General features: G+C 39.2%; 1 protein-coding gene across 1 annotated transcript; it reads left to right on the top strand.

Moving 5' to 3' along the window:
• Window positions 1–1,251: 1,251 nt before the first annotated feature.
• On the top strand, window positions 1,252–3,974 carry LOC131245293 (trans-resveratrol di-O-methyltransferase-like). Its single transcript, XM_058244641.1, has 2 exons — window positions 1,252–2,103; window positions 3,441–3,974. Exons 1-2 carry the CDS (start codon window positions 1,843–1,845, stop codon window positions 3,741–3,743), a joined length of 564 nt encoding a protein of 187 aa, XP_058100624.1. The 5' UTR covers window positions 1,252–1,842; the 3' UTR covers window positions 3,744–3,974.
• Window positions 3,975–4,388: the final 414 nt, after the last annotated feature.

The raw sequence follows: 4,388 nt of genomic DNA, 5'->3' as shown, positions 1-4,388 counted from the left end.
GACAACCTCAATCCTTAACGCATGACAACCTCGACCGTAACACATGACAACCTCAACCCTAACAACCCCGACCCTTTAGACATGACAACCTCGACCTTGAACCTTAATACTATAAGGACATTGTCTTTAAGGCCCACAATCAAGTGTGTGTTAAGGGTTGAGAATATTGTCATATGTGGTCTAAGTAGTCATGTATTAAGGGTTGTGGGGCCCATCATGGGATATGTCGAAGATCTACTCCGTCCATTGGATTCGGAATTTAATTTAATGTCATGATAGGTTTTCAATCTTACTCCTTTCTATAGCTAAAGAATGAATTACATCCACAGATAAGGTGGACCCCACAATAAGAAATGAGTGAACAGCCACCAAACACTGTTATTAGTTATTATGGGCTATTGTGATGTATATAATTTATCCGTGCCATCTATTTATCTTAATAGCATAATTTAGAGCATGAGCCTCAGAAGGAGACGGACAAAAGGCTTAACTAGACTACATCACAAGAAACAATGGTAGTTGAACTCCTATGGTCAAAAACTTCTTAAATTGACTACATTACAAGAAAACTTATAAGGGTGTTTATACATTGTCTGTGGGGTCTACTATCGCATTATGTGGAATCCACTCCATGAATCAACTTCAAAATTTCTAGAAAGGCCATTGTCGGAAGCATTATCAACATCTATTGTCGGAAGCATTATCAACATCTATTAGTCACATTAACCACATCACAAGAAAATAGTTCATATTGAACGAAAAGAATTATAAATTATCAAGTTTTGTTGGCCACAGAGAGATCATGTCAGCATGAAATTAATATCTTTTCATATAAATAAAAGGCTACAAAGAAAATGAACGAATTGGATATAAGTTTCAGGAGACCCAAATAACTAATCCCATTAACGTCGATTGAATAGTACGTGACTTCTTCCCTACTCATAATCCTGCTGATCTAAAGATAAGAGTAATTTAGTCCCAAATTATTTTCAAAATGTGTTATATGAATAATCTAAAAATATTTGAAGCGTTACTTCCTTTTCGTGATTTTGACCAGACCATAGAGATAGTACGGTCAAAATTGCGGATGATAATTACAAGTTGTTTGGGGTGTGTGTGCGTGTAAAAAAAAAAAAAGTTGTTTGGCAGCTCCGTTTAGATGTATATGGAGGAACACAGATTCTTCCTGGTCGCTTTTTACATTTGGTGCCTATATATTTGTATTTTGGAAGTTATAATGGAATTGAGTTATTAAGAATACACAGCTTTAGTGTGTTTTAAAATCCTCTTTATCTTTTTTTTATTGTGATTCCAGGTGTGGAATACCAGAGTTAGTGATGTTGCCCAACCAAGGAGAGAGAGGCCATGAGCTGTTGCAAGCCCAAGCCCACGTATGGAACCATCTCTTTCATTACGTGAATTCCATGTCCCTCAAGTGTGTCGTTCAACTCGGCATACCAGACATCATCCACAATCATGGCCGTCCAATGACTCTCTCTGAGTTGGTCGCCGCACTTCCGATTGACTCATCCAAAACCCCTTACATGAGCCGCCTGATGCGTCTGTTGGTTCACTTGGGCTATAGAAAATATCAATGGCAATAAACGAGTTGAAGAAGGGTATGTTCTCACACCACCTTCTAGACTCCTCCGCAAAGAGGCCGCCGTCAGTTTGTCAGCCTTTGTGTTAGGGGAGTTAGACTCTTCTCTACTCACACCTTGGAATTTCTTGAGTAGTTGGTTCCAAGGCAATGAAACCACTGCCTTCCAGACAGCAAACGGAGTGAGTTTTTTGGAGGGCGCGGCCCAGATCCCTGAGCTTAATTGCTTATTTAACGATTCCATGGCCAGTGATGCACAGTTCATCATTAGCATTGTCGTTAAAGAGTATGGTCAGGTTTTCGATGGGGTGCGGTCGTTGGTCGATGTTGGGGCTGGTACTGGTGCTGTAGCTCGGGCCATCACTGATGCGTTCCCACACATAAAATGCACCGTGTTTGATCAACCACATGTTATTGCCAGCGTGCCGAAGAGTACGAAAATAGATGCGGTTGGAGGTAACATGTTCGAGTCGATTCCCCCTGCAGACGCTCTTCTCCTCAAGGTCTGTACCGCTACTTATTTGTCAAAGCAACTCTATGCCTATGACCCGGTGGGCCCCACTATGTTATTTACAATAAAATCTACCCGACCACAAGATCGATCACCTCATGTTTGTCCAAGTAGTCAAAAAATTACCCACAATTATGATTCAGGTGGACTGAAACTTTGTACAGGGAAATGATCACCCTCCAAATTGTTTCCCTTGATATGCTCCATCAGAATCACAAATGACTCTGATTTTTATGCACTTTATCTAAATTTTGGTTTTGCAACTAATGTTGGGGGTGAATTTCATATAATCATTATGTTGGACATTGTAAAAATTAAGGGTATTGGATGAGGTTCACCTGAGTTAAATTCAGCTGGATTTTTTTTTTTCCTCTAAGCCTAAACTTTGATTATGCATCTAATGGATGGATAGATTTTGCAAACATATTACAATGAGCCCACGAAAAATTAGTTCGTTGTCCTTTGTATTCAACTATACTGAAAATTATTTATAAAAGGAAAAAAAATAAAATAAAAAAATAGAAGGGTTGCTGCTCTTGATTTTGACCGGGCCACCCACCGAATATTTATTTACCATCTATTGGGAATATTAGATATTTAGTCCCATATTAATTGCAAAGATGAAAAAAGTAAAACTGACCTGAGATTATGGTGGACCACACCAAAGGAAAGAGAAACGTTCACCCTTTAGTATTAGAAGACCCATATCATAATTATATAAAATCCACTCTAGCTATTAAATTTCAAATAAATTTTAAGCTTTTTTTCCCCAAAAATCAGAAGCATCTGTGATCGATTCATATTGGCCACACAAATGGAAATAGCATGGAGGAGAATTGTTGCCCTATCCACTATTTTCACCTATGTGGTCACCGTGAATCACAGGTGGAGCTGATTTTTGGAACCTCGGCCTAATATGAATCACAGAAGCCACTGATGCATTTGCTTTATAATTAAAGAGGCAGCTTTTTGAAAACTTTTTTTGAAAAAAGTGTTGGAATGTAAATTCTATATCAATTAGATAGTTTGTCAGAAAACATCATTGCATGTGCCTCCATTGTTAAGGTTGTTGCTTTGCTAGTAAGGTAGGAGTTTGAATGGAACTGACAACATCTTTTCTTTTAAGTAATCGCATTGATTCAACAAGTCTTTGAGTTGTGTCAACGCGTTTTAGAACAATGCTCAACACACTTGCTGCCTTGTATGTGTTCTTCTTCACCACGGCTAGTGCCAGAAACTAATGGGCTGTAGTCAAGCAATTGGGCTGATCCAAACCAGCCCATTTCATATCTAGCAATGGCTTCTAAGCATTGTGAAAATGGCTTACAGTCAGTCCTACGCGGCTGGAGTGACAATGACTGCGTGAAGATATTAAAACGGTGCAAAGAGGTAATTCCAAGTAAAGAAGATGGAGGGAAGGTGATCTTACTAGAAACAGTTGTGAATGCCGACACAGATGATTACAAGTTAATGGACACAAAGCTTTGCTTTGATATGGCGATGCTGTTGCCTTCAACAGGCAGGCAGAGGGAAGAACATGAGTGGCAGAAAATCTTCATTGACGCTGGTTTCTCTGACTACAAGATTCTACCTGTGCTGGGTTTGCGGTCAATTATCGAAGTTTATCCTTGATTGTATGATGGCTAATGAAGAAGATGTGAATTATAGTGTGTGATTAAAAAGATGTTTGTCTTAATTAAATAAACAAGGCTCATGTACTTGGTTGGTGTGAGATGTGCTTATGCATCCTTTTATCCGTGTCTTTGGTATGGCTTTCTTGTGTACTTGGGTTTGCTACTTTGTAATAATTTCCTCTTCTATAGAAGTGGATTGAACCGTTTAATGTGACCAAATCTCTTTCTATTCTCTCACCCATTGAACTGTAAAGAACCGTGGGCACCGAATAGGCCACATGGGGTAGGCTTCATTGTAATGTGCAGTTGATATCAATTCCAACCATCAGATGGGTCACATCATGTTAGAATAAGGTCCTGAAATTCAGTATAATTTGTGATTCAGGTGGACCACAGCAAACAAAACTTACGGGAGGAAAAGGAGGAAGATTGAAGGCCCAAGAGGACCACACCACTCCCAAGAAAGTTTTAATGGTAGGCATTTAATCTCCACTGTTTCCCACGGTGTGGTCCACTTGACCCTTGATCTGCCTCCTTTTTCGAGATCATATCCTAAAATGAGCTTTAAAAATGGATAGACAGTTTAGATAAAAATATATACATTGCAGTGGGCCCATAGAGCCCCTTATGGGACCCTTAGCCA

The sequence above is a fragment of the Magnolia sinica genome, chromosome 5 (assembly GCF_029962835.1).
Source record: "Magnolia sinica isolate HGM2019 chromosome 5, MsV1, whole genome shotgun sequence".
NCBI lineage: Eukaryota > Viridiplantae > Streptophyta > Magnoliopsida > Magnoliales > Magnoliaceae > Magnolia > Magnolia sinica.
The sequence above is the reverse complement of the archived record's forward strand: the minus strand, read 5'-3'. Positions and strand labels throughout refer to the sequence as shown.

Bases quoted from the DNA above. Each gene is read 5' to 3' on its own strand.
- LOC131245293 (XM_058244641.1), top strand. From the start codon at position 1,843: ATGGCCAGTGATGCACAGTTCATCATTAGCATTGTCGTTAAAGAGTAT. The intron at 2,104-3,440 runs GTCTGTACCGCT...AATGGCTTACAG, and splicing joins CAGACGCTCTTCTCCTCAAG to TCAGTCCTACGCGGCTGGAG.